The sequence below is a fragment of the Heteronotia binoei genome, chromosome 1, assembly GCF_032191835.1.
Source record: "Heteronotia binoei isolate CCM8104 ecotype False Entrance Well chromosome 1, APGP_CSIRO_Hbin_v1, whole genome shotgun sequence".
In the NCBI taxonomy this organism is placed as follows: domain Eukaryota; kingdom Metazoa; phylum Chordata; class Lepidosauria; order Squamata; family Gekkonidae; genus Heteronotia; species Heteronotia binoei.
In genome coordinates, this window is record NC_083223.1 from 164550811 (window position 1) to 164578663 (window position 27853).

General features: G+C 39.2%; 1 protein-coding gene across 2 annotated transcripts in view; it reads left to right on the top strand.

The window, feature by feature from the left end:
- The window catches only part of SDCCAG8 (SHH signaling and ciliogenesis regulator SDCCAG8), a 200707-nt gene that overhangs the window by 30296 nt on the left and 142558 nt on the right, over positions 1 to 27853 (top strand). For both annotated transcript variants that reach the window (XM_060243613.1, XM_060243621.1), the window contains 5 exons: positions 1226 to 1364; positions 12373 to 12525; positions 15032 to 15166; positions 18444 to 18560; positions 26909 to 27051. In XM_060243613.1, coding sequence (XP_060099596.1) covers positions 1226 to 1364; positions 12373 to 12525; positions 15032 to 15166; positions 18444 to 18560; positions 26909 to 27051 — 687 coding nt within the window. The remainder of the gene's footprint in view (positions 1 to 1225; positions 1365 to 12372; positions 12526 to 15031; positions 15167 to 18443; positions 18561 to 26908; positions 27052 to 27853) is intronic.

Here is a 27853-nt window from a genome sequence, read left to right on the forward strand (position 1 = left end):
GAAATAGATAGAGCAGCCTACATGCTGCGGTTTCAAAATGTACCAGAATAAAAATCTGAAGATCTACAGAAAATACTAAGTGAAGCTCTATCAGAAATTCTACAAGTGACACCTGACAAAATGGAAGAGGAGTTTGATCAAGTCAAGTGGGTACCATCAAGTTTCATGAGAAGGAACAAACTGCCTAGCGAAATTCACTTGAAGCTCACAAGGAAGAAGACTAGAGATAATATTGTGAGACAAACAAGAGATGAGCCAGTGATGATAGCAGGAAATATGGTGAAAATTCTGAGAGCGGTGCCATGGCCAGTTAGACAAAAGAGAAGAGAATATCAAACCTTGACAAATTTTCTGAGAGAAAGAGAAATACCTGGTACGTGGCTAATGCCAGAAGGCCTAGTTTTTACGTATGAAGAAAATAGATATAAGATAAATTCTACTTTCAAAGCTAAAAATTTCCTGGAGAAAATGGAGAAGAAAGAAGGAAAGAAAAAGAAGGAAGAGGAAATCTGTAAAAGATTACATGGTTCCATGGACTAAGAATGTGGATCGTAATATGTTAGAAGAATGGGAGATGTTATGGAAACTTAATATTAAACTAACTAAGTCAGTAACCTTTAAGGAAAACCAGTACAAGTGTACAAGTACAAAGTGACATGTCCCTTCAATTTTCCAGGAAAATCTCTAAAGTTTTTAAAAATATGGGGGGAGGGGTTTAAACTTTTTTTTAAAATGCAAATTGATTGGCATTTTAGGTTGCCTAGGAGCTCCATATCACTGGGCATTTAAAAAGAAACATAAAGCCTTGCCAAAGAGAGGGGAGGAGGAAGTGGTGGTGGGAGGAGGAAAAGTGGGGGAAGGCAACAACAATTTGAAGGTTGGAGGGGTGAGGAAATGGAGGGGGAATTTTCCTACACCTGCAACTTCCCTGTGGGTACCCCACTTGTAATAATTCTCTTTTGTCACATGGTTTTGCAAGGTGCCATTCACCTTTTAAGTGTTTTTGCTTGACTGTGTTTACTGTATGTATGTACTGATAAGGTGCTGTCTAGGCTGCATAAATTGTAATAATATGCTTGTCACTACTGTCGTGTCACTAATTTTCACATGGAGAAATTTGCTGAACTTGGAATATAAACTCTAAAAGCTGATATTAGTCCTGGTTATGTGCCTTTTATTTGTCCAGTTTGTTAATGTTCTGTGCTTTTCCTTTTTTACTTGGCAGAGAGAGGGATGAATTAATGACAACACTATCATCAGTAAGAAGAAACCTAAATGAAATGCAGCAAAGGGAATGTAGCGCTTATGAACAAGTGAAGCAAGCTGTACACATGACTGAAGAAGCCAATTTGGAAAAAACCAAGGTAACATCACAAAAACATCAGTTGAGCTACTTGAGTCCAAAGAGCTACTTTAAGTCTCTCCAAGGGATTTGTGCATCTTTTGACAGTTTTTTGGACATTCCACATAGTGCTATATCAGACTTCAGAAAAGTTGTTTGCCATGCAGGATGGGTGGAGGAGCCTGCTGTTCAAGAAGCATTCCAAACACACCATGACTACTACATAATAGCTTTTATTTATTTTATTTTATTTTAAACTCATTCTCCTCACAGGTGGGCTTAGTTATGCTATGCTTTGCATCCTAGTCTCAGTATTCAAAGTTAGCCGAAACATTATTTGATTTATTTGTGCACACGCACAAAATCATCAATATAGCTAATTCTCAGCATACCAAGATCTGTGGATGCTTAAATACAAAGGCTGGAGACATGGATAGACAAAACAGATGATTCAACAAACCTGAGGAATGCCCCAGGTTTGCAGAAAAATCTGAAATCTAAAATCGTGCAACTGTCATGGTTTTCCCAGATTGAGGCTGCAAGGCAGAGGGAAGGAGGAAAAACTGAAGATGGGTGGTGGTTGATAAACATAGGTTGACTGGTAGGTGGCAAGGAGAGAAAGAAGCAGAAAAAAAGGAGAGGCTACAGGAGCTTTCAGGGAAAGGAAAGAGGAAATAGTGGGGGAGGGGAAAATTAAGTGCCACTTTCAGGTCTCCACTTTTGTGTGTGCATGTCGTCATACACACACAGGTGTGTGTGCACACACCCACAAATATATCTGTAAATTGCTTGGGATACAAAGACTATATAATTAATCAAAATCATGTTTATTATTACTTTGTATACATTATATGAGACAAAATGTAAGTATTTACTAGGAAAAGAAGCAATTTGTCTGGCATATTCAAAAAGCCATTTAGTAAAGGCTGAATATAGAATCATAGAGTTGGAAGGTACCCCCAGGGTCATCTAGTCCAACCCCCTACACGGTAGCCAATGGTAGCTCTCCAGATGTTTTTTGCCTAAAACTCCCATCAGCCCCAGCCATTGGCCATGCTGGCTGGGGCTGATGAGAGTTGTAGGCAAAAAACATCTGGAGAGCTACCTTTGGCCACCCCTGCCCTACACAATGCCGGAAACTCACAAATACCTCCCCTAAAGGTCACAGGATCAGCACTGCTGTCAGATGGCCATCTAGCCTCTGTTCAAAAACCTCCAGGAAGGAGAGTCCACCATCTCCCGAGGAAACCTGTTCCCACGAAGGAAACGCTCTAACTGTTAGGAAGTTCGTCCTAATGTTGAGCCGGAAACTCTTCTGATTTAATTTCAGCCCATTAGTTCTGATCTTACTTTCTGAGGCCACAGAAAACAATTCTGCACCATCTTCTATATGACAGCCCTTCAAGTACTTGAAGATGGTGATCATATCACCTCTCAGTTGTCTCTTCTCCAGGCTAAACATACCCAGCTCTTTCAACTTTTCTTCATAGGATTTAGCAGGGCTTTTTTTTTTAGCAGAAACGCACAGGAACACAGTTCCAGCTGGCTTGGCATCAGGGGGTGTGACCTAATGTGCAAATGTGTTCCTGCTGGGATTTTCCCACAAAAAAGCCCTTTGTGAAACAATGATGCCCCCGGTAGTGTGACCAAATATGCAAATACTGCTGGGCTTTTTCTACAAAAAAAGTCCTGGGACTTAGTGTTCAGACCCCTCACCATCATCATCACCCTCCTCTGGACCCATTCCAACTTTTCTATATCCTTCGTAAAATGTGGTGCCCAAAACTGAACACAATACTCCAGGTGAGTTCTTATCAGCATAGAGTAAAGCAATACCATCACTTCATGTATTCTGGACACTACTGTTAATCCAGTCCAAAATTGCTTTGGCCTTTTTAGCCACTTCGTCACATTGTTGATTCATGTTCAGTGTATGGTCCACTAAGACCCCTAGATCTTTTTCGCACATACTACTTCCAAGAAGAGTCTCCTCCATCCTGTAATTACATTTAACCCTGTTAAAATTCATTTTATTGGTTTTCCAGCCTGTCAAGATCAGCCTGTATCCTGTTTCTGTCTTGTACTGTATTTGCAACCCCTCCCAATTTAGTATCATCTGCAAATTTAGTAAGCATTCCCTCTATTCCTCCATCCAAATTAATTTATAAAGATGTTGAACAAAACAGGCCCCAGGATAGATTCTTGAAGCGCTCCACTTATCACTCCTGTCTAAGAGGATGAAGAACCATTCACAATCACTCTTTGGGTGTGATCTATCAACCAGTTACAGATCCACCTAACAGTAACAGGATCCAAACCACATTTTATGAACTTTTCAACAAGGATAGTATGTGGAACCTTAAAAGCCTTACTGAAATCAAGATAAACTATGTCTACAGAATTCCTCTGATCCAGCAAGGTAATAACTTCCTTTAAAAAAAAAAGAAATCAGGTTAGTCTGACATGACTTGTTCTTGAGAAACCCATGCTGACTCTTAGTAATCACAGCCATCCTTTCTAAATATTCCAGGACTGACTGATAATTTGTTCTAAACATTTTCCAGGTATAGACATCAAGCTGAAAGGTCAGCAGTTACCCCTTCCCCCTTCTTGAAGATGGAGACAATGGAGAATTCTCAGAGAATTCTCAAAAATAATGGCCAGAGTCTTGAAAATTACATCTGCAAGTTCTTTTATTACCCTAGGATGCATGTCATCTGGCTCTGAGGGCTTAGTTTCCTTTAAAGAAATCAGGAGTTTATGTACTACCCCCATGCTGATCCTAGGTTGCAATTCCGTAACCTCATTATATGTTCTGTTTTTGCCATGTTGAGCACCATTTCCCTCAGAAGAGAAGACTTGAGAACAAGTAGGAATTGAGCAGTTCTGCCTTCTCTTCATCACCTCTTACAATTTCACTTTTCTGTCCCTACAATGAGCCTGTCATATCCTTTCCCTTTTTCTTACTTGGCACGTAAGAAAAAAACCCTTACTCATTTTTAGTATCTCTCGCTAGACTCAGCTCATATTGAGCTTTAGCTTTCTTAATTCTTTCTCTACAAGCACTGGCTATTTGTTTATATTTATCCTTGGTTATAAAGCCCTTCTTCCATTTCCTAAACATAAGAACATAAAAGAAGCCATGTTGGATCAGGCCAATGCCCATCCAGTCCAATACTGTGCCACACAGTGGCCCAAAACCCCAAGTGCCATCAAGAGGTTCACCAGTGGGGCTACAAGCCCTGCCACTGTGCCCCCACGGAAGCACCAAGAATACAGAGCATCACTGCCCCAAACAGAAAGTTCCAACAATAAGCTGTGGCTAGTAGCCACTGATGGACCTCTGCTCCATATGCTTATCCATTCCCCTCTTGAAGCTGTCTATGCTTGTAGCTGCCACCATCTGTGGCAGTGAATACCACATGTTAATCACCCTTTGTGTGAAGTACTTCCTTTTATCCGTACTAAACCGACTGCTCAGCAATTTCATTGAATGCCCACGAGTTCTTGTATTGTGAGAAAGGAAGAAAAGTACTTCTTTCTCTACCTTCTCTATCCCATGCATAATCTTGTAAACCTGTATCATGTCACCCCACAGTCGACATTTCTCCAAGCTAAAGAGCTCCAAGCGTTTTTACCATTCTTCATAGGGAAAGTGTTCCAACCCTTTAATCATTCTAGTTGCACTTTTCCAATGCTATAATATCTTTTATGAGGTGCAGTGACCAGAATTGTACCCAGTACTCCAAATGAGACTGCACCATCGATTTATACAGGGGCATTATGATACTGGCTGATTTGTTTTCAATTCCCTTCCTAATAATTCCCAGCATGGCATTGGCCTTTTTTATTGCAATCGCACACTGTCTTGACATTTTCAGTGAGTTATCTACCATGAACCCAACATCTTTCTCTTGGTCAGTCTCTGCTAGGTCGCATCGCATCAACTTGTATTTATAGCTAGGATTTTTGGCCCCAATTTGCATTATTTTGCACTTGGTCACATTGAACCTCATCTGCCATGTTGACGCCCACTCATCCAGCCTCGACAGATCCCTTTGAAGTGCCTCACAATCCTCTCTGGTTTTCACCACCCTGAACAATTTAGTGTCATCTGCAAACTTAGCCACTTCACTGCTTACTCCCAACTCCAAATCATTTATGAACAAGTTAAAGTGCATGGCACCCAGTACTTAGCCCTGCGGCAGCCCACTGCTTACCGTCCTCCATTGCGAAGACTGCCCATTTATATTCACTCTGCTTCCTATTAATTAGCCTTTTTTTATCCACAAGAGGACCTGTCCTTTTACTCCATGACTCTCAAGCTTACTAAGGAGCCTTTGATGAGGAACTTTATCAAAAGCTTCCTGGAAGTCAAGGTAAACAACATCTATTGAGTCCCCTTTGTCCACTCATTCCTAAATGAGTCTTTTATTTCTCAAGTCTTTAGAGAGCTGTTTATGGAGCCATCTTGGCTTCTTTAGGCTTCTCCCATTTTTCCTTCTCATAGGAATCGTCTGTGATTTTAAATATTTCATTTTTTAGAAACTCCAACCTCTCTTGAACTCCCTTCTTCTTGAGTATTTCTGACCATGGGATTTTACCCAGCATAACTAGGGTGCCCATTGTTTCCACCTAATCAACTAGTTCTTCATTCAGTCTCTTATATTACTGGGGAAATTAGCTAAGAGACTTGGTAGAGCGAATTTAAGAGCGAGGATCTTTGCTTTCAATAATACAGAGTTCAGGTTTTCAGCCAAGAATAGACCAAGCAATTGTATCTTTTATAGTGTTTACTTAGAATATGTAACAAGAGGATTCATACACACACATATCTTTGTACAAGCAACCAAGAGCCTAAGAAATTAGAGGTTATCGATAGAGGAGTTCAAGGGTTGTTTGAAGCGGGTATTATTCACCTGATCCAGAAGAGGAGACGTCCGTCCAAAGGAAAAATACACGGAGAGGAATGTAAATGACCAGCATAATGCGCCCTATAGACCCAATTACAGGAGTAACAGGTGGTACAAACTGCAAATGGTGCCCTACAGAATGCACACCGAGGTGGGTTTTTGACCCACACTATATAGGGGTTTGACGGATGGGGGTCAGTAGTTACCAAAGGGGCTTTGGTGTTCCATTGATTGCTATCTTGAATCATTAAGTTTGGAGGGACTGCATAATTTGTTACCGGGTTTTGTCTGACACTCAGAAAAGGGATCAAAAGACTTTTAAGGGTAAGATCAATTAAGTTGTGCATTTGATTGGATTTAGCAAGGTAGAGGTGATAGACTGGAGGAAGAGACTATTGGCAAGTAGCAGAAGATCAGAGTGAGAGTAATACTTACCCTCAGTTCCCATGTTATTATGCATCCCATTTGGGCGGAGGCGCTAGATAGATAGATAGATAGATAGATAGATAGATAGATAGATAGATAGATAGATAGATAGATAATTTTATTTGTATCCCGCCCTCCCCGCCGAAGCAGGCTCAGGGCGGCTAACAGCATTATATAAAAACAAAGTTACATCCAGCATTCAAATTTCTGACAAGTTTAAAATCAATCAATCAATTAAATTAAATTAATAAAAGTGCTATTGCTATTCGTTCTTTTGTGGTGGCGGTTATCCTTAGCAGCTTCTTTCTTCAGCGAAGGCCAGTCGGAAGAGGAAGGTCTTGCAGGCCCTGCGGAATTGTTCAAGGTCCCGCAGGGCCCGCATTTCCTCTGGGAGTTGGTTCCATAGGCTCGGGGCTACAGAGGAGAAGGCCCGGTTGCGGGTGCATTGCAACTTCACCTCTCTTGGTCCGGGGGTGCTCAGCAAGTTTTTTCCATTTGACCTTAGTGCTCTCTAGGGAGAGACGGTCCCTAAGGTAGACAGGTCCTCGACCATATAGGGCTTTAAAGGTAATGACCAGCACTTTGTAACGAACCCGGTATATAACTGGCAGCCAGTGCAGCTCGCGCAGCCCAGGCTGTATGTGCTCCCATTTAGGGAGCCCCAGCAACAGTCTGGCCGCTGCGTTCTGCACCAGCTGCAGCTTCCGGGTTCGGTACAGAGGCAGCCCCATGTAGAGGGCATTACAGTAATCCAGCCTCGAGGTGACCGTTGCGTGAAGTACCGTTGCCAGATCTTGGCGCTCTAGGAAGGGAGCCAACTGCCTTGCCCGCCTTAGGTGGAAAAAGGCTGACTTGGCAGTGGCTGCAATCTGAGCCTCCATTGATAATGAAGGCTCCAGTAAGACTCCCAGACTCCTAACCCGGTGCGCCGCTTTCAACGGCGCCCCGTCGAAGACCGGAAGAGGTATTTCCCCTTCCCGGGCGCCCCGACCCAGGCAAAGGACTTCTGTCTTCGCTGGATTCAATTTCAGCCCGCTCCCCCTCAACCATGTTGCCATATCCTGCAAGGCCCGGTCTAAATTCTCAGGGAATGGGTGAGATTACGCTGAGAGACAGACTGCAGGCACCAACCAAGACAAGCTCTCCACTGGGTCCACTCCACCTGTTTAGATGGAGTGTTGTCTTGGCCTGTCTTTGGTTGGACTCCATTTTGTTTCACAGAAGTATAATAAAAAGTATAATTGTAACAATTGTATCCTAGTGCATATTTTCAAGCCAGATTCATAATGTATCTTGAGGTAATAAATGGTAGAGGTCATTGTGTTTCACCCAGAGCTTGAGTGTATATTTTCTTATCAGGCGGAATGGTTTTTTAAAATAGATTCACCCCCTTTTTTTTGCAAATGGAATACCAGTGCTGTTGCTTTGTAATGCTGTCTCTTTTTTCAGTTTGAAACATCTAGAACTATGCTTTGAACTTAAAATACTACTGGAAAACTAATAAATTTTCATTCATTTTAAAGGAAAACTTAAAACTTTAATAAATAATAATAATAATTTAATAATTTCCAATACTGCTTGTAGCTGGGTATTTTTCTACACCAAGAACAAATCTCTGTATATTGAGGTAAATGTTCTTTAGGTTATCAGGAAGGGCTCTCTGTTGGTGAGGGGGGGCAACAGATGAGTATTTGAACTGTTTTCCTGGATCAGCATTTTTATAGTGTAAAACAACAACAAGAGTGGGTCATTTTCTACCCTAATATATTATATGGACTGGGGTAAAAAGCACCTTAATGTCCAGCCTGCAAGCCAGAACCAGCCTGCTCAGGGCTTTAATCAGGCCTCCCAGGCTCTTTTCTCCCCCCTCCTTCTTCTGTCCTTACCCTTTGAAGCTCCGAGGCTGCTGAAGTTCCCTGCCCTTTCTGCCTTGTCTGCAAAGGAAATACCGAGTCTCTTTGTCCAGCTAGATAGGGCCCTTTGTGTTGTCTCAGTGTTCCTGTAGCCAGTTGAAGCTTCATATACTTGTGTCCTTGCAAATAAAGGGTTGATGCTTTGAGCCAACTTGTCTCTGTTCAGTGGACCTGAGAACTGGTGCCTAGTGAGTATTCTAACTTGGGAACCCACAGGCAAAGAGGGATATTACACTGGAGAGCCATTGCCAATCTAAATAGACCCTGGGGGTTGGGGGTGGGGGAGAGAAGCTTGTAATGCCATCTCATTGTTTTCCTGGGCTCAGAGCATTTTGTATTTTTAGTTTCTGCTGTGATCTTTGTGCTTTTTCTTGATGTTTTATTTGTAAAATTTCATTGCCAAATCCTACTGTTCCCCCACCTTTTCATTTTAAACAAAATATTGCAAGAGTTTTAAGCATGTTTGTATTTTAAGTTAAAACATAATATTTTGAATTGTGTTTGTCTGTGTTATAAAGTTTATATCTTTGCTACCTCACATTACATTTTATGACACACATGGCCCAGCCCCAGAAGGTCTTATTTGTGTCAGATTTGGCCCTCCTAACAAATGAGTTTGACACACCTGCCTTAATGTGCCATTTTCAGTATATTTCTGGAGTTTTGACCCTTACGTACTTATTTGTTTATAGAACTAAAACTGTATGTTGTAGTGCTTTGAGGACATTGTTTACTAATATGCAGGTAACTATGTCCTAAGAAGAAAAAAGTTGTAGAGCCATTTTTCTATGCATTATGACCAAAGAGTGAAAATGAGGTAGGATATTCACTTCAAATTATCTTCAGGGCTCCCTTATTAGTAGATCTGTCACCGAAATTCATTTTAAGTTTCTAGTTGAATGTAAAAGTTCTTGGAGAGTAAAAAATATATATGTGAACCATTTCAAGGCAAATGCTAAGAGTTTCAATAACATATTCCACAAGTGAGGTTCTTCATATCTATGTTCAAACATGATGGTAGGTTGCACAGTTTGGTAGGTTACCAAACTATTATATTTCTGATGTTACAATGTTGGGCATAGCACAACATCCCACAGAATAGAACCAGTCTTATTTTTGAGTTGGAGTGTGCTAGAGTTAGGTTCTCCATTCATGTTCCTTTTTTCTCAGGTAGTGAGACTTTTCATGAGAATATTAGTTTTACAATCCTTCAAAGCTCATAGAAATACTAAAGTGTACTTCTTATCTAAATTCAGGTACACTGTGAACAATGTTCAACTACTTTTCTAATCCCACATGAATGTTGAAGTAACCAATTCAGTATTTGGATAGCTAGTGCCATCTGCTGTGTAATTAGTGAATTACTTTAAGTGTAATGGGAATAGAAAACCTGTATAATTTACATAGTATAATCTTGTTCTTTGTGCAAGCGGCCATTGCTTCTTCCACAGTATTAATTCAAATGTGTTGCAAAAAGTATTCAGCTGACCCTAGAGACGTAAAATTTCCAGAAACTTTGAAACTGTGGAGAAAAAAAAAATCCATCATCCCAAAAACCCCCCAAATTTTGAGAAAATTGAAATATGTGCAGTGCTTTCCCACAGCACCTAAAATTCTCTTACTGATGGAACAATGTAAAATGCATAATCATTTATTACTTAGTTAGAATATAGAATTGTACTGTTTAGACTATTTATGGAATTATAAAGTATGAATATTTGCATTTTCTATAAGAAAAACTGCAAATATTCCAATGCCTGCGGAGGTCAGGAAAGCTCCCACTTTCCTGGCTCTCTGCAAATAATGCAAAAATGAACTATTCAAGAGAGCTTTTCTGCTCAGGTAATAGGGTTGCACTGTACAAAACGGTTTTACAGATTTGCTTGGATAAATTATTAGGAACTGTGGTCTGAATTTCTGTACACAGGTATATTGTAAGTCGGATCCTATTTATATAATTTCTGTACTGCTTAATGTGTTGTGCTAATGTGCTTTATGCTACACTTCAGTTTTTTCTGGTGGTTCCAGACTTCTAAAATCCTAATGCACTAGCTATTGAACATACCCTTCTGTTGATTCTGCTGACTCACTATGCATAATCTGCCTTGGGTCTCTATGAGAAAGGTGGACTATAAATAATGTAAATTAATAAATACATGAGAAGAAGTTTCAAACTACTACACCCTGTGCTCCCATAGCACATGTATCTCTAATTTTTGCCATCTTTGAGGTAAGAAAAAAAAAGATGTAGAAGAAAACAGATTTTATAGTAAACAAAAGAAAGTGTATTATTTAAACAGAAACTCATAGAAACCCAATAGGTAGGACTGCAAGCATGTTTGGGTAACTTTATGAAAACATTGAACTCTTTAATAATATGTTAGTTTTTAAAAATATTATAACGTATTAATTGTTGCTGAAATTATGACATTTAAACTAAACATCTTGAAAATATTATATATGCCTTCAGCATAAGAGGTCTGGGTTTTTTTTTCAGAGTTCATCCAAATTTCCCAGTTTTTCCACTGGAAAAATTGAAGAAGTCCTCGCTTTTTTCAGGCTGTGTGCTTGAAATTAGTGTAATGCTTTGTAAGACAACATTTTTCTTGCTCAAAAAGAAAAATATTTTAGGAGTTTTTTTTCCAATGCTCTTCAAAATTGCCTAGTTTTCCCATTGAAAAAGTCCTTAAACTTTTCATGGTACACATTTTAAATGTGAAAAATTTACTCAATAAGAGAAAAAGAGAAAATATGGGAGTTTCTTTTCAGGGTTCCCCAACTTTTCCACTGGAAACATTGAAACAAGACCTTTGAAAAAGTCCCCGCCCCCCCCTCCCCGGAATTTATTTGTCCCCCTCTCCAAGCCCTGACATCTCTAGCTGAAAAATTAGAAGACAACTAATAAACTATTACGGTCAAGCCTGCCATTATACAATAATGTGAGCTGTTCAACTGGCTTAACTCAAATATTTGTAAGGACACTATACCTGAAATAAGTAGCCTCATCTAGTGATAAGTAGTACAAACCCTTGTACCTATCAAACCTTTCTGAGCCTGTATTTGCCTCCCTCCTTTATTAGAATTGATGGGAGTTCTTTAATTTGAAAAAATTGGTCTTTTAAGACAAGCTAATATACAATTAGCATGTCTCTTAAGTTTTACTGATAAATAATTTGAAAACATTTTTTTTTTCATTTGGGGTCCCCCCTGTTGAGATTAAGGCCAGGAAATGTCTGCCCATATAATTAATGTTTCTTTTGAAACATCTGTTTTTCAAGAATGCTAGTCTCACAAAAGAAAATAACACTTGCTTGTCAAGACTACCATGTTACTGAGCTTGGTTTAAGACTTGCTCTGAGAGTAAGTACTACTTATTCACTTATGCCAAAAAAGCAAGTGTCTGTGTCCAGTTTTTCTCACACATACATTGAATGATACGCTTTCAGAAACTGTTTGGGGGAAGCTGCTTTGTAAGTAACACAGGATTGTTTTAAAAAATGGCCAGTGTTATTGTTTTGTTTTGTTTTAATGTGGAGATCTAACTTCTTTTAACAATTTTAGCATAGAGGAGTTCTCAGTTAAGTTTAAATATATAAGTACTATACTGTGCCCGTTTGAAAATGTGGCATCTTTGTTCAGTGATGTAAACCAGGTTCTTTATAATTTAATCCAGCACAATTGACTACCAGCTTTTATCTTTTTCTCCCAAATTTAATAATTGTGCTTATTTTAATGCAATGTTTAAATATGTTCTTTAAATCCATTCCTATTCCCGTAGGCTTTGGTCCAATGTGATCAACTTAAAAATGAAATGGAGAGACAAAGAGATCGCTTTGAGAGGGCATTAGCAGTCCAGTTGGAAAAGAGAGGTGGAGACCGAGAAGCAGTACGTGAAGAAATGAAGAAAGAGAACAAGAACTTGTCATCCACGGTATTTTAACAAATATTTATTTATTTATTTATTTATTTATTATTATTTATTACTTTACATTTATATCCCGCCCTCTCCGCAAGTGGACTCAGGGCGGCTCACAACATCATAAAAACAATCAATTCAATAAAACATATAAAACCATAATTTACTTATCAATTTAAAACTATTAGCGCTGTCTCAGTCCAATCTAGGCGGTATTGACTTCTGCCTATGCTCGCCAGCATTCTGTGGGATGTCCGGTGGCATCAGGCCTGGGATCAGTGGGAGCTCACAGGAGCACAGCTCCTGAACCTTTATGAGAGTTCCACCTCCTCCTGAGAGTTCCACCTCCTTGTCCAATGAATAGTTGGTGCAGCTGCATAACAATCCCTGGATGAGCTCCACCACCTATTTTTCTACAAAACGACTCCTGTATATACTCATGTTTTAGAATATAAGTACCTGTGCTTTTTAGTTGTAGTTGTCATTCTTTTTTTCAAGGCAGCAAGACTTTGGACATGTTGCAGGTTGCTCTTCAAAAGATTTCCCAAAATTTATAAAAGGAAAGATTTGCCCTTACAGCTAACTGTCAATGGAGATGACAGCTACTGATTATTTTCTTTTTAAAAGTTGAATAGGAGTCTGGTAGCACCTCAAAAACTAACATTACTAGTTCTGACTTAAGCTTTTCTGAGTTATAGCTCCCTTCTTCAGATGCAGTTCCATTGTGCATCTGATAAAGTGAGCTCCGACTCAGAAAAGCTTATGCTGGAATAAATTTTGTTAGTCTTTAAGGTGCTGCTCGACTCCAAAATCAATTTTGTTACAACAGACTAGCAGGACTACTCCTTGGAAATTATTTTGTTTTTCAAAAATTTTGCTTTTGTTTGTTTTTTTAGTTTAGTCTGAGAACTATTTGGAGATACTTTTGTATTATTCAAATCCAGCTCAAAACCTTGTTTTTAGTTCTGGTTAAGAGGGAGTCCTGATTAGCATGACTATGAGTAATGTTTGTACTGATGTTACTCATTGTTAAACCTGGTGTGGAAAGGCAGGAAGAATTCCTGCCACATTGAAGAACAAGCCTCTGCAGTCTGGTGTCCTTCTCCAGCAGTGCAAGCCTAAGCTCCCAGACTGTTGCTGGGGCTTCTTAAATGGGAGCATGTACAGCCTGGGCTGCGCGAACTGCACTGGCTGCCAGTTATATACCGGGTTCGTTACAAAGTGCTGGTTATTACCTTTAAAGCCCTATATGGTCGAGGACCTGTCTACCTTAGGGACCGTCTCTCCCCATTTGAACCCCAGAGAGCACTGAGGTCAGCCGGGAAAAACTTGTTGACTATTCCCGGACCGAGAGAGGTGAAGCTGCAATGTACCCGTAACCGGGCCTTCTCCTCTATAGCCCCGAGCTTATGGAACCAACTTCCAGAGGAAATGCGGGCCCTGCGGGACCTTGAACAGTTCCGCAGGGCCTGCAAGACCTTCCTCTTCCGACTGGCTTTCACTGATGAAAATGGAAATTGCTAAGGAAACCGCCATCATAAAAAGTAAACATAGCATTAGCACTTTTACTAATTTAATTTAATTTAATTTTTAAAACTTAAGCAGATTTTTAATTAAAATGTTCATGATGTTTAAACGTAATTTTATCTATTTGTATAATTAAACCTGAATTATGTTGTTAGCCGCCCTGAGCCTGCTCCGGTGGGGAGGGCGGGATACAAATAAAATTCTGTTGTTGTTGTTGTTGTAAGAACACTTTACTGAGATAATCTCAATTGAATAATATGGACTTAGTTCTGAGTAGACTTGCTTAGGCTAGCCTCCTAAATATTTTAAGCAACATCATATTAGCATAAGTGTTAAATAATCTGTAATTACATGGCAGTTGGGCAACAACTATTTATATACTAATCTCAGTTCCAACATGGCTCTTATGGGGACTGTCTTTGGGTCACTTAGTAATGAATACTTGAATACAGTACTTGACTCTGAGAAGAGTCAAGTACTGGCAGGGTGAATATATATATATATATATAGTATATTTTTCATACGAATGAATATATATATATATATATATATATATATATATATTCATTCGTATGAAAAATATACTGTTCTACTACATGTACACACACTGGAGACTTTGCTGCCTGTTGTGGCTTCCCAATTTGCGTACACATGGGTAAGGAAAATGATAGTATACACATTTCTCTTATAGGGGATGTACTATCTTTAAAGCAATCCTGAAATGATAGGGGTGGTGTTGTCTTTGTGAGACTAACAGTGCAATCCTAAACAGAGTTAAACCATTCTAAACTCATTGCTTAGGGTTGCAATGTTAATTTAGTGTCAAAATAAGTCTTTTCATCTTCTTTCACAACCCAAACTGCTTTTTAAGAAATAGAGTTTTCATGTTCATAGCCCAATAAAGGCATCAAACTTGCAATATTCCAAAAGTACTGATTTTCAGTTTTACCCACTTGTTTGATTTATGGCTAATTCTGGTCTGCTTTTTTCTCAGGTGATGTCTTTATCTCAGAATGTAGCTACACTGGAGGCTCAGGTTGACAGGATTACAAGAGAGAAGATCTCTTTAGCTAACCTGCTGGTAGAAGCTCAAAATCAAAATGCTTCCCATGATATGGAGATTAATAAGGTAGATATACTTTTTAAAATCATACATACTCAAACTTTTAAAAACGAAGCATGCTAAGTATGCTGTCCTACAGGATTGGGTGTTAGCTGAGTATACCCCTGTGGTTTTAACTCCATTTGAGTTGCTTTTGGGACAAATGTTTTGTTGACTATATGCACACCAAGTTATTGAGCAATCTAGTACTTGACTTTACAGCTCTGTTCACTTAATCACCTGTTTAGGTGTGATGGACTGTGCTTTTAAAAGCTTAAAAGTGCTGCACAAACAGGTAAAGGCCTGTGAAGGGTTAATTCTTCACAGAGCCAGAGAGCCTTGAATGACAGTCTATTCCAACAAATTTGCTTGATTAGCATCAACTGAACAGAGAAAAATTTCTAAACTGTATGCTGAGGATAATTTAGCTTGATTTCAGTTCTAGCTGAGAAGAGTCAAGTACTGACAGTTTGGAATTCAGCCCTGACTAAGAGCAGCTTAGCACAGACAGGAGAACTGCAGGAAAGTTGGCAAGGAAATTTGGGAACTAGGCAGAGACTCCCACTGAGGCCAAAGAAAGGGGATAGATCTTCTAGTGAGAGGAAAATTTCTGTACCCAGTCAAGCAGAGAGTTAGCTCTAAAGAGTGGAGAGATCCCTGGTGTGATGTGGTTAGAAACTGCCTCAAGAGTACTCAAGAGAGTACTCATCTTGAGTACTGCTGTTTCAAGAGAAGGGGCTTGGGTGAGAGAGTGTACCAGCCTTCTGGAAACCAGAAAGGTCAGAGAATACTCAAAGAAAGTGCACTGGAGGATTTGGAAAACACTGGAACAAAAGCCTCTCAACATAAAGATTTAAGAAACTGTGAATAGCTTAAGAACTCTCATTAGCTTGAAACATAAGAACTAAGGTCTGTCCATGTACTGGTTTTACTTCAGAGTTATCTATATTGAGTTACTTTAGAAATCTCAACCCCTGATTTCACCTGACCTTTCCTTTCTATGTAGATAAAATATTTTGTTAATTTTGAATTTAAAAATATCTCAAGTGCCATTTTCAGTAGTTAAAAGGCAACCCCCACCTGTCCCTCAGGTTCCTGAGCTGGAAAAGGAAAGGTCCCCTGTGCAAGCACCAGTCGTTTCCGACTTCTGGGGTGACGTTGCTTTCACAACGTTTTCATGGCAGACTTTTTATGGGTGGTTTGCCATTGCCTTCCCCAGTCATCTATGCTTTCCCCCCAGCAAGCTGGGTACTCATTTTACCAACCTCGGAAGGATGGAAGACTTAGCCAACCTCGAGTCAGCTACCTGAAAACCCAGCTTTCCCCGGGGATCGAACTCAGGTCGTGAGCAGAGCTTAGGACTGCAGTACTGCAGCTTTAACACTCTGCACTACTCCTGGGCTGACACAGGGTGGGACAGCCAGTTTTTCAGGAAAGAAGACAGACCACTCGGACTGCTCAGTCAGAAAGTGAAAGAAAAATGGAGGGAAAATCTTGCCTCTGAGGGAGGGAAGTAGACAGGGCCGTCATAGTAGGCAAAAAGATGAGGTCATCGTGAAAGTTTTCAGTTATTTTACTTGAAGAAGGGTTCTTAAAGCTTTCTGAACATGTGTCTGTGACTCTGGCTTTTGAGGCCTTATCTAGACAATCAACCTAAGTGTTCTCAAATTTATTTTTACATATGTGGGATCCAATATTAGGCAATAACCCATTTTACCTGCCATGGGTAAAGGAGGATATCCTTGCAGCAAACAACTGTTTCCTAGTTGTTTTATAAGCGGTTTCGTTCATGTACCATATGATTAAGAAGTATTGCTAGGTTTGAAGGAAAAGAGTATATCGTTTTTTATAGAGCAAGAAGAATGTGCTCTCACTTGAGGCATTAAGTACTTCCAGCAAAGAATTTTTAGAAATGTGCTTGTGTTCTAAGGTGTGTAAACCGGGCTTTTTTTTAGCAGAAACTCCTTTACATATTAGCCCACACACCCCTGATGTAGCCAATTCTCCAAGAGCTTACAGGGCTCTTATCACAGGGCCTACTGTAAGCTCTTGGAAGATTGGCTACATCATGGGGGTGTGGCCTAATATGCAAAGGAGGTTTTGCTACAAAAAAACCACTGTGTGTATGGCTGTAGGAGTGATTGGCTCATTTATTACCACTGAAGTTATAGGTACTACCTCTGTGTTTTAATCACATTAAAATACTAATATTATCTGAGGAAAAACCCAGGAACAATATTTGAGGTTTCAGTGAGGGCTGGGTGAACACAGTATCACCCCAAATAGAGTTTATCAGGAAAATGTCTGGGTCCCTTGCTGAAAAAGTAAGAAATCGTTTGTTTTGGATTGGGTTTATGTGGATGAATTTATTCTTTATCCTAACACCACATTGAAACAATAGTGGATTGAATGTGCAAGACTGTGAAGTGGGATAATTTGTTTTGATAAAGTGCCTGTGTGCAATCTGGATGAAAGAATTCATTGCAGACTGTTTTCTTATGATTTTGGTATATGAGTCACATGCAGACTCTTAACCTTTAAAAAGTGCCTGCGTGCACTTTAAAAGTGCCTATGTTCACTCTGATTTATTTTTCTGCAGACTGTTTGGATTCATTTTGTGCAGACTGTTTGGGAAAAGAGGTTATGTTAAAGTGCCTGCATGCACTCTTGTGTTTTTTATTGCAGTCTGTTTAAAGGTAGAAGCTTTGGAATATTGAAGTGCCTGTGTGCACACCTATATTTTTCATCATAGACTGTTTAGAAGTGAGTCTACTTAGAAGTAGAGGCCACAAGGTTTTTCCTATCACCCAATTTTTTTTCATGCAATAAATGTTTTGATAGTATAGTTTCACTCTGATTTTCCAGAGGAGGCTTGAAAGAACACAAAGAGAACATAACATTCATTTCTCCACAGTGTCATCACCATGCAGCCAAACTGGATTGGCTGTATGGCATAGGCATGTCATCACATCTACCATTTTGTTTCTGATTGGCTGCTGTCACTTGAGGGTGATTCAGGGGAAAATGCTAAAATAGTAACAAAGAGCAAGTAGTTATGATTATGGGTTTGATGAAGATTGAGCACCCCTCTTCCAAGGGTCACTGTCCTCAAGGGTCCTTATCAGTCAACATTTGATATTGAGATAAACCAAACTTAGTGTGATAATTCAGCAGTGTCCTAAAATTTATCAGCAAGTAATATTATATAAAGAAAACCACTAGAGGGCATCAAAACCTCTCAATGTAAATATTGCTCTGTAGAATCTTGAAGCTAATTACTGTCATAATCTATTCCTTCTAACAGGTGTGTGGGGAAATACGTTATGAACTGAATAAGACCAAAATGAAGAAGGATGAGGCAGAAAAGGAGCACAGAGAGTATAAGATGAAAACTATAAGGGAGCTCGAAATTAAAGATCAGGTAAGAGAGATTACCATGATCAAGCTGTTTTTAAAATTTTAAGGGGCTCAGTCTTCTATACGTGACCATTGTTATAGGTTCTAAATGGTTCCTAGTATTATCTTTTTAATTTTTTTTCCAATGAGTTATTTCCAAGCAAAAAATATTTAGATATAGGTGCCTCAGTGATACATAACATGACTTCTTGCATGCTATGCATAGGCACGCATTGATGACATATTCTGAGTGTGTGATATCTTTATGACTTTGTTAGATCAATTTCAAAGATCAAAACATGCAGCAAGTACTGCCAAACTCTGATACTTTTTAAAAAGTGCACATTATTTTTTTATTTTCCCAAATTCCATTTTTATTAGTAACATTTCATTTAAAAAATTAAAACTATTTGTTGTTGATTGAATATTAGTTTTTCCTAAGTAATGCAAACCGGGAAATTTCTCTATTTATATTTGCAAAGAAGACATTCATTATTAATCAACATTTTATATTGAGATAAACCATAATTAGGGACCAGCTAAATAAGATATGTTTACATTAAATATTATAAAATCCTTTGTTTACAGTATATGTTCCTACCAGTTTGAATTTCACTGACATCCCTGGAGAGTAATGCATTAAATCATACTTATATTTAAAGTGTTTCTGGAACATTTAGAGTTATGAATTAAAACTATTTAGTTTCTAGTTATTGGTCATTTAAATATTTCTTTTTAAGTCCAAAAAAGATACATCTTAAAATCTTTTGTAGTGTTCGTGAAAATGAGCTCTAATCCAAATATATATTTCTCTCCTCCTGTCTTCTGTCCCATACCTAGAAACACATTACCAATTTCTACAACTTAATGCTTATAGTTTCACAAAAAAAGAAAGTATAATCTCCTATGTAAAGCATTATAGTTATAAGAATAAACCTGTGTAATGCATAGTAAGATACTGAGGAATGGCTAAGCATTTTGAATGGCTGATTAACTTGAATGAATGGCAAAATTACAGTAATTTGTATCCGTAATCTAATAGTATAAGTAAGTGGTAGTGACAGTAACTATGTCAGACACTGTCTAGTCACATTGTGGGCACAGCACCCATGTGTAGAGAATTCCCCTCCACTACCATATGCACAAGCAGGCATTACTGGGAGGCTTATGCAAAGCTCTCAAACCATAGCTCTACTTTTTTTGTGGGAAACATACAAAGCATGGGGAGTATTAGGGGGAAACGCAACCCCCCTGTTCCCCTAATGTTATGCTTGCATGCTTATACATACATGCATATAAATGATGAGTAAAACAGTTTTACTCAGCCTTGCATCCAAGCACTGTTCCTTCTCTACATGTTGATTGCACCCACGGTCAAATATACCCCTTCAAAAGTAAATATAAAGAATTCCATGTGCCCCTGTTTGTATGCCTTTCTCCTGAGCTTTCATTTATCTTGACTTCGTAAATGATTTCATGTATTTAAAAATTTCTATTAAACCGTATCCTGCATTTAGAATGGTGTACATCAGAAAACCTAATTAAAAGTATATTGATATAATATAAAGTATTGATTCTAATCAGAAAAGCTGTAAAATAATGTTTTATGGAAACTTCTCAACAAGGGTGTCCTCTGGACCCCCACTGGCAATCAATTCTATAAAAACTGGAACTTTCACAGAGAAGTCATGGAACCTTGTTGAGGAGGCCTGGAGATGGCCAGCAGTGAAGCAAGTTGTAACCTAAATCCATCTCACCACTGTGAGTTAACTCTTTTTTCCCCTCCATATTGCTGTGATGGGTACAAATGCCAAACCAACTAGGGTTGCCAGGTTTGTATTGGAAAATACTTGTAGACTTTGGGGGTGGAACCAGGAGAGGGTGGGGGTTGGATAGGGGAGGGGCCTCAGCATGGTACAATGCCATAGAGTCCACCCTTAAAACCAGCCATTTTCTCCAGACGAGCTGAGAGGTCAGTTGTAAATGCAGAAGATATCCAGGCCCCACCTGGAGGCTGGCAACCTTAACTGCAGTTGACAGATGTGCTGCATTAATTCTCTGAAGCCATGTTTGCCTTTTTGTAGATCTCATTTTAAGCTGCTTAATGTTGTTTTTGTTACCTGTTTATATAGCCTTTTAGTATTAATAATTTTATGTGATTTTATGGTGTATCAAATTTTACTTTGTGAGACACTTCAAGCAGTTCTCTGGTGATGTGACATATGCCTAAAGGACCCTAAATTCCTATGCAATCCAGCCTTGCTGTCTGTGCCCCCACCTTTAGAGGTGGCAACTAAAGACGGCATTTTCTGCACCTAGCCTTTGAAATGGCCTCCCTCTTGAGGCTCACCCGGTACCTACTTTACTTTCTTTTTAGGTGCTAGGTCAAAACAAATCTTTTTTTCTCTAGGCTTTTAATTAGGGGTTATGCTTTCATTGTGTTTTTTCTATTGCTTTTTGTTTCCCAAAATGTGGTAGAGTGATAGAGTGTAGAAATGATTCTGCCTGGACTCAGAAGACTTGTGCTCAGTGACACATCTTGCATCTTATCATCCCGTTATTTCTCTATGTTCTTCTTCCTTTGTCACCCCATCCTATACCCACTTTGAAGCTTCCATTTACATCTTCCATATAACTGCAAACCACTTTTCAGCCTTTAAACCAGGGGTGGCCAAACTTGCTTAATGAAACAGCATGTAGAATAAGCGTCAGATGTTCGAGAGCCACAAGACATGAATGTCGGATGTTTGAGAGCTGGAAGGAAGGAAGGCAAGTAGATGGGGGAGGGAGGTGGAGGTGGAAAGAAAGCAGCTTTAAATGTATTCTCCAAGCCATTAGCTGGCTTGACCTGTGACTTAAAGAAAGAAATGCCTTCTCTAATTGGCCAACGGGGTGATGAGAGCTTTGAGAGCTCACAATATGAGCGAAAGAGCCACATGTGGCTCCCAAGCCACAGTTTGGCTACCTCCGCTTTAAACCTTTCCCTCAAAATCTAGTAGGTTCAAAATAATTTTGCTGAAGAAATGTAGTCTTGCCTTGTCTTCCATTAAAGAGGATGAGGAAGACAAATGGAAGGTAGGATGATGCCAGGTCTCTTTAGCAAACCAAGAAATGATAACCAAAGAGTGGGGAAGAAGATACAAAGGTTTTTCATCAAGGGCTGTATTTTGCTGCATGGAGTAGTAATAGGGTTGAGGAGAATATTATCTGTGAAAGAGCATACTGAATGTAACAGTGGTTTACATTTGTTTGCAAGGGACTCATGAAGAACAGAAAAAGGAGGCCAGCAACATTCAGCTCAAATAGACTAGATCTATCTGTGAAGACTTTGATGTGCCGGCACAAAAAGCAGCAGGGGGAAGAGAGAAGAAGGTTATATTTGCCAGACATACTGGAAGTAACCATGAACCCCAGTGATGCTGCCACTTTCTTGGGGGTTCACTTCTGTCCCTTATTCAGACAACAGGCCCTATGTGTTGAGTAAAATGGTCTGTCTGATCAGGGCCGGCCCTCTCGCTAGGCAAACTAGGGCGCTGAGAGGTGGAGAGCGAAAAGCTTCCATTTTCTCCAAGGGACCTAAGCTCTGAAGCCTGGAGACCAGATGCAATTCTCAGAGATCTCCAGCCACTATCTGGGGGGTAGCAACGTTAGTTCAGAGAGAAGACACTGTCATTAGAAAGAGATGGGAGTGATGCAAAAATCCACAGTGGGGAAACAGCACCCTGAGCTCATTTGAATTCAGAAAAATGACCCAGTTTGAATCAGGGCCCTCTATACTTAGGAAATGAATTTACAATGTGATGGTATAAGAGTCATGTTGGGACAATCCAGACCCAGCTATATTTCAATGCATAAAAATGCCATCATAGTTTAGGGATACTGCTTCATCATTTATAAATTTATGATTCCATAATTCATGCATTCTGTTCTTCCATTTCCATATCCGTTCTTTCTTCCTTATAAAGGTAAAGGTAGTCCCCTGTGCAATCACCAGTGATTTCCGACTCTGGAGTGATGTTGCTTTCACATTTTCATGGCAGACTTTTTATGGGTGGTTTGCCATTGCCTTCCCAGTCATCTACACTTCCCCCCAGCAAGCTGGGTACTCATTTTACCAACCTTGGAAGGATGGAAGGCTGAGTCAACCTGGAGCCGGCTACCTGAAGCACCTTCTGCTGGGATCGAACTCAGGTCGTGAGCAGAGGGCTCCGACTGCAGTACTGCAGCTTTACCACTCTGTGCCACGGGGCTCTTAGATCTTCCCTATACCTCTTGCTAAAACCAATATCTATTTTTAGAACAATGCAGAGAATTGTAATATTGTTACCACATTCATTTTTAACTAATTTTGCTATATTATGGTATGCACACAAGAATGCTCAAATAACTTTCTAGAGAGCTTGCAGTGCCTTAGTTCATCATTTCCCAAACCTCTTGGAAGACGGGAGACATGCCGCAAGACTAAAGGAGGGCAGATGTTATCCCAATTTAAAAAAAGGGAGGAGGGATCACCTGGGAAACTACAGGCCAGTCAGTCTGACCTCTGTCCCAGAGAAGATACTGGAGCAGATTTTAAAGGGATCAGTCTGCAAGCATCTAAAGGCCAATTTGGTAATCCAGGGAGGTCAGCACAGATTTGTACCAAACAGATCCTGCCAGACCAGCCTTATTTCTTTCTTTGATTGATGAGTTTACTGGATTGAGGGAATCCTGTTGCTATTGTTTACCTGGATTTCAGTAAAGCTTTTGACAGGGTTCCCCATGGGTTTTTGATTGGTAAACTAGAGGACCATGGACTAAACTCTAGGATAGTTAGGTGCATAGTGAACTGGTTGGAGAACCACATTCAGAGAGTAGTTGTCAATGGCGTTTCATCTGAGGTGCCACAGGGTATCCAGTGAGGTGCCACAGGGCTCAATTCTGGGCCCAGTACGTCAATATTTTTATCAGTGATCTGGATGAGGGTGTGGAAGGGCTACTAATTAAATTTGCAGATGACACCAAATTGGGAGGAGCAGCAAACACACTAGAAGATATAGAATTCCACAAGATCTGAACACACTGGAAAAGTGGGTGGATGTGAACAAGATTTATTTATTTCGTATGCAGTTAAACAAGGATAAGTGTCAAGTTCTATATCTGGGTAACAAAAATGAGGAACACACATACTGGATGGTGGGAGTTACACTTCTGGGTAGCAGTGTGTGTGAACAAGATCTTGGGGTACAGATGGACTGTAAATTAAATATGAGCAGCCAGTGTGATGCAGTGACAAAAAAGGCTGAAGCCATCTTGGGGTGTATCAATAGCGGCATAACATCCGAATCTCAAGATGTCATAGTTCCAGTGCTTACTGCTTACATAGTTCCAATGCTTACTGCATTGATGACTGCACCTGGAGTATCGTGTGCAGTTCTAGAGACTTTACATCAAATTGATGTGGACAGAATGGAGCAGATGCAGAGGAGAGCAATGAGGGTGATCAGGGGCCTGGAGACCCTGATCATGAGGAAAGAATGAGGGACTTGGGAATGTTCAGCATGGAGAAGAGGGTTGAGGAGGGACTTGATTGAGTTTCTGATTGTCCTTTCTACGGCCTCACATTATCATACCCGCCTGAACAGAGAAGCTATTGAGATTTATAAACACGAGCTCAACTTTAACAGAAAGGAAGAAGGCATTTCCATCCACCGATCTTGGTATCCAGCTCTGCAAAACACCCTACAGACTATAAATCGCAGAAATTCACAGAACAATCAGCACATTCCACAGAACAATCAGCACAGTCAACAACCATCTTCCTTTTCTTCACACCCCTTCCAGCCCTCCCAGCAATTAACACAAAACAATGGTCACATTCAACAGCCAGTTTCCTTATCACTACCCTTCCAGGAAGCCCCACCAAACACTGGGCACATCCACAAACCTATTGCCCTTTCACCACACCCCCTCCAGCCTAGAAATAGCAGCTCTCCAGCAGCCCTGGCCTCACTCAATGCACAGCAGCCAAGAAGGTCAGAGCGCCTGCTCCAGCTGCAACGCCACTGAGGATGTTCTCCGCAGCCGAGAACGAAACGTCTGGAAAAAAAGCTTTCTCCAGTAGAATACGGCACTTGAGCCCGAAAGATTCTACAAACCCTAATGATGTTACCAGCCGTGAAAACTGAAATCTTTCATGGGGGAGGTATTTGTGAATTTCCTGCATTGCGCAAGGGGTTGGACTAGATAATCCTTGAGTTCCCTTCCAACTCTATGATTCCATTTTGTCAGAACTTCAAATTTCTTTTCACAGAGTAAGGAAGTGGAAGGAAATAAAAGATACAATGCATGAGACAAAGCTGAAACATTGTTTGTGGCCAAAATAAATTATACAACTGTCCTGGCCAGTGACTGACAAATCTTGTAGTTTCTGAGCATTGTTTATTTACTGTTTTATTGTTTTAGTTTGACTGTTGTGAGCTGCCCTAAGCCTGCTTCGGCGGGGAGGGCAGGATATAAATCTGAGAAATAAATAAATAAAATATTAGAAATCTCTTGTGAGATTTTTCCTTTTCCCTCAGACTTTTGCTTGAAACTTGGATTTTTCAGGATTCTGTTTAAGCCATTAGATTTTGAACTGTACAGCATATTCCACTCTGAACACAAGAATGATAATACAGTGATTATTACTGTATGATACAGGAGTTCTCAAACTTCTGTTATTGGGAGCCTCCAGAAGTTAAAGTATCGACTTGCTCCTACAGACAAGTACATGCACTTATCAAGGGTTGCACACTTCAAAGACGTGTAGAAGATATATTTGAGTTCAGAAGGTTGTGCTGCTTTAGCACAACTAGTTCCCAGAGTGATCTGAGTGTCTTTTAATGCATGCTTAGTTTATATGGGAAGCAGACAATGCTATTATTACTTAGATGAATTGCAAGTGCACCCCCATATCTTCTGTTGTATCTCAGAACATTCTGGCACAAACTAAGTTCAATGGGAAAGGGTACTTTGCCTCTTCCTCACCCCAGCATATCAAAATATCAAACAAGCCTCAGCCTTTAATGGTGATAATCAATGCAAGAGGTGGTAGTGAGCTGATTAAGCATGAATGAGCAGGTAAATATAAACAATAAAATAAATAATTAAAGATAACATAATAATAAATAATATCCAAGTGGTAAAACAAGTCTTAAACATACACCATTAAAAGCAAGCCAGGGTATAAAAGCAGCCTATAACAGCCTTAAAATGATACACATTAAAAACTCTTCTCTATACTAAGAAATAATTAGGTGTTTTTTAAAACTATAGTTGCATCATGAAACTAAAACTTTATTTTCCTATTAAAATTTACCACAGTTATTAATGTCTTTGTGAGTTGCACCGAGAATGATTGTTTGCTAAATAAGTGTCTGGAATTTTTTTTAAAATGATGGAGCACTTGTGGAAATAATAAATCAGTGCTTTAAATGTAAAACAAGTTTATTTCTATATAAAGATCATGAGGTTTTTGATCTTTAAAACCTGCACCCTGGGATATTTGGATCCAAGTTCTGTATACAGGGAGACTTAGCAGATATGGTATTGCCTTAAATCCCTAGGCTCGAACATCTGGCAGGTATAAAGGGACAATTTTGAACAAAACTCCTTTCATGTTAAAATTTCCCTTTTTTTTCTTTTGGATGGTCTGACAGAACCTGAGCTGATTTATCTTGAGGGTATGGTATAAAACCCATCTGTTCACTTTAGACATTTCCCCGGAGAAAACGATGGAGCCTATGTTTATGCCTATTGTATGGAATTATGAGATTGTCTTGGCATTAATTGATAGTTGTTAAATTGTGTTTATTTTTCATTTCAAAGAAATTCCTATAGATTGTTGTTTAAAGAATTAATTTCAGGGTCAGAAGAGGGAAAATGGGAAAAGTAAGTGAGAGATGTCTTATTTGAATGAATGTAACCACAAGCTATAAAAATGGATAGAATCTATTAAGAACCCATTAATTTAATCTGCAAATAAATATAAGTATGCTTATCATGATGTTGCAATATTAGCAAATATTAGAAAATAGACTTGTTTGCTAAGCATAATTGTTGAGACTAGTATAATTCTTTTTTTGGCTGGTAATTGTTTAAGTTTTGGGAAATTCACAGTGAACTTAAGGTGGTAGTATTGAGTAGGTTAGTGATAAGCAATACCTTTTGCTAGCTTCATCCCTCTTCTAAATTTCTTTGTCGCAATTATATTGCAGCACTTGCTACAGGTAGAATATGAAAATCTAAAATGGAAGCATTCTTTTTTTGTGATATTCACAACTTTCTCTATTATCAAATGTAGTTAGACATATGCTATTTCTGACTTTCTCATGTTTTTAATGTATTTTTAAGGAAATAGAGAGAACACAAGTGAAATTTATTGAAAATAAACAGCGTTTAGAAGTAGCACAACAAGATGCAGCAAGAGCAAAGGATGAATATCTGAAACTAACAGAACTGCTGAGTAAAGCTGAACACCAGCTGTACCTTACCAGGTAACCCTTACACTGTTCATCCTTAGCACCAATTTCACTTTTTTACTAGAGCTACTAAGTTTTGCCAGTGGCTTAGCCTAGTTGTCACAGGTTGAATGTTTGGCTTCAGGCATGTGAGAAATGAAAATGTAACATCCAGACAAAATGGCACTATAGGGATTTAGTAATGATAACTGTGAACCTATTAATCTAGTTTATTCCACAGTGCTCTTTCAAACAAGCAAAGTGCTAAATGTTATTTTAGAATGGCTGTAGTTAGGTCAGTATACACTAACAGGTGCTTTTAAGAATCTTTGATGGAGTTGCTTTAGGGAATTGTTGACATTAAATAGCACATTATTCTTCAATTCCAAGTTTATAAAGCTAAAAGTAACCATACTTTCCCCAGTTATTCATGACAGTGATGCATGCATTCTGTGAAATGATTGATAATGTAAATGACAACATTATCTGTGCCATATACATGTGCTGTAGTCAGGATATGTACAATCAAAACTCTCTTCCAAAGTTTGGTCATATTCTGTTGACAGTAGCTTCCTTAATGTTATAAGCATCAGATTCCCCTGAACATAATTAAAGTTATATTTTTAATAGGAATGGGTTCAATGTATAGCACAAACTGGGGCATTTTCAGGGACATATGAGTTGTCCATAACAATACAATATTCAGATTTAAAAATGTCCCAGAAAGCATTTAGGTGTGTAGTACTGGGTGAGGCAAACTACATATGCTCATGCTCAAAGAATATGAATATTGATGGTTCATTTGGGAGATTATAATTTGCCTCTTAAATGATCACAT